We start from the raw sequence: 1,867 nt of genomic DNA on the forward strand, positions 1-1,867 counted from the left end.
GTTATATAACTCAATATTGGCTAAGTAGTTATATAGGTAATTTAAATGTGTTATATTTTAAACGAGTAACATAAAAACGAAAAACTCAATCATCTATCTTGGCTTGCTTGGCAATAAACGGTGCAACATAAGGGGGAGAATAAATGTCTTGCAACCTCCAAGTTGTAATGAAAGCGATGAAGAAATAAAGATATCCATAGGATGCAAGGTAACAATATATTGGACAAAGTTGCAAATGTTTCGTCCAGGGAAACTTGTTCCACTTAACTATGACACAAATAACTGCACGTTTCAGTGAATAAGCGTCAACGCTTGAGTACGCGGGGATTTCTAAGTGGGGGAAAAATATATACTAAATTATTTCATGTTGGCCTTTGAGGTCTTTCAATGCACATAACATATAGAGGTAACACGTATTTTTTATTTTTGATGGATGTGTATTCAAGGAAGGTATGCATATTTATGCAATGTTGGCTCAATTAACTTGAGAGCCTTAGGGGAAAATTTTTGGAAAGGTCTTTTCAAGAACAATATATTTTTTTCATAACAAACATATAATACTAATCCCTATGAGAAAAATTTTGGCATTTCTTTAAATGACAAAAATAAAATAGTAGAAGTTCAATCTACTCCAAAAAGGATAAACTCTTAACAGTAATGAAATCTTAAACTAAATTATAATGTCTGCATCACATAATGTATCGTCCAAAAGAATCTTCAACCAAAATATATTGTTCGATAATATAGAAGATTATCAGATTTTAATCAAACAAATAAACATTAAAAAAATTGTATAATAATTTTAGAGACAAATAAAAAATAGGTAAAAATATAAAAGTACAACATTCTTAAACGTAAAAAAGTTCAATTTAGAGTTATCACCAATTAATAAACATATCAAAATCAATTCAAGATCCAACAAGAAGAAAAAATGGAAGAAATTGTTTCTATTGCAGAGATATAATGCTTTAATTACAAAGTAAAAGTCTGAGGGTGGATTTCAATTAGAGAAGGATATACCAAAAAAAATAAATAAATAAATAAAAATGCAAAAGTCTTCGATTTTGATGGTTGGGTTGGCCAATTAGGTATTCTCTAATTGTCAGTTTGAATTTTATTTTGATTTTCCCCTCTTTTTCTTTTCTTAATAAAATATGGGTACCGCTATTTCTATCCACATTTTTTATAAGTACATCCCACTCTAAATTCATCTCTAATAAAATTTTAAATTTAAAAAAAATACTATTTGCATCCACGTTATATTCCAATCTCATCCTTACTAAATTCATTCATTTAAATAACATATATTCACCTAAATTTTTTTAAAAAAAAATACTATTTGCATCCATGTTATTTTCATCATCTTGAGTTTTTGGATGCTTGAGAAAGAACTTCACCTCCGGAATGAGAAGCCGGAATATGGTCGTCGATCTGCAGAAGCACATAAACAACACTTGGAGAATATAAGGAAAATAAAGAAATTGGAAGCAGAGTGGCGAGTTCTTTTGCTCCTTCAGAAGCGAGTTACACACTATCAGATTCCATAGAGGATATGTGTCGGAATAATATGATTTCAACAATCGAGGAACCTGCTCCAGTGGAACAAAATGAGTTCAGTGATGTAGACCCCAAACTTCAAACAAGAAACCCATACTTTAGAAAGCCTAGCAATTGGCTTTAGAAAGTCGTGGAAGTAATCTCGGAAGAAACCCATATTTTAGAAAGAAGTCCGACTGAACTTTTTGAAGACATTAGAATGGCTATGCACAGCATGAATCACCAGCCAATCCCCATTAATTCTGAATGGTCTAAATTGCTTCCTGTTAGTGGCTACCTCACTTGGAAATCTGCCACATCGCCAAGAATA

At 31.3% G+C, this 1,867-nt stretch overlaps 1 protein-coding gene across 1 annotated transcript in view; it reads left to right on the forward strand.

Moving 5' to 3' along the window:
* LOC111385177 (proteasome subunit beta type-4-like) overlaps positions 1 to 1,547 on the forward strand; it is a gene marked incomplete at its 5' end in the record, with an annotated part of 13,388 nt that extends 11,841 nt beyond the window's left edge. The window contains one exon of the mRNA XM_023009549.1: positions 1,390 to 1,547. Within this exon, the coding sequence (XP_022865317.1) occupies positions 1,390 to 1,547 (158 nt within the window). The remainder of the gene's footprint in view (positions 1 to 1,389) is intronic.
* Positions 1,548 to 1,867: the final 320 nt, after the last annotated feature.

Source organism: Olea europaea, unplaced genomic scaffold (genome assembly GCF_002742605.1).
Source record: "Olea europaea var. sylvestris unplaced genomic scaffold, O_europaea_v1 scaffold3101, whole genome shotgun sequence".
Taxonomy (NCBI): Eukaryota; Viridiplantae; Streptophyta; class Magnoliopsida; order Lamiales; family Oleaceae; genus Olea; species Olea europaea.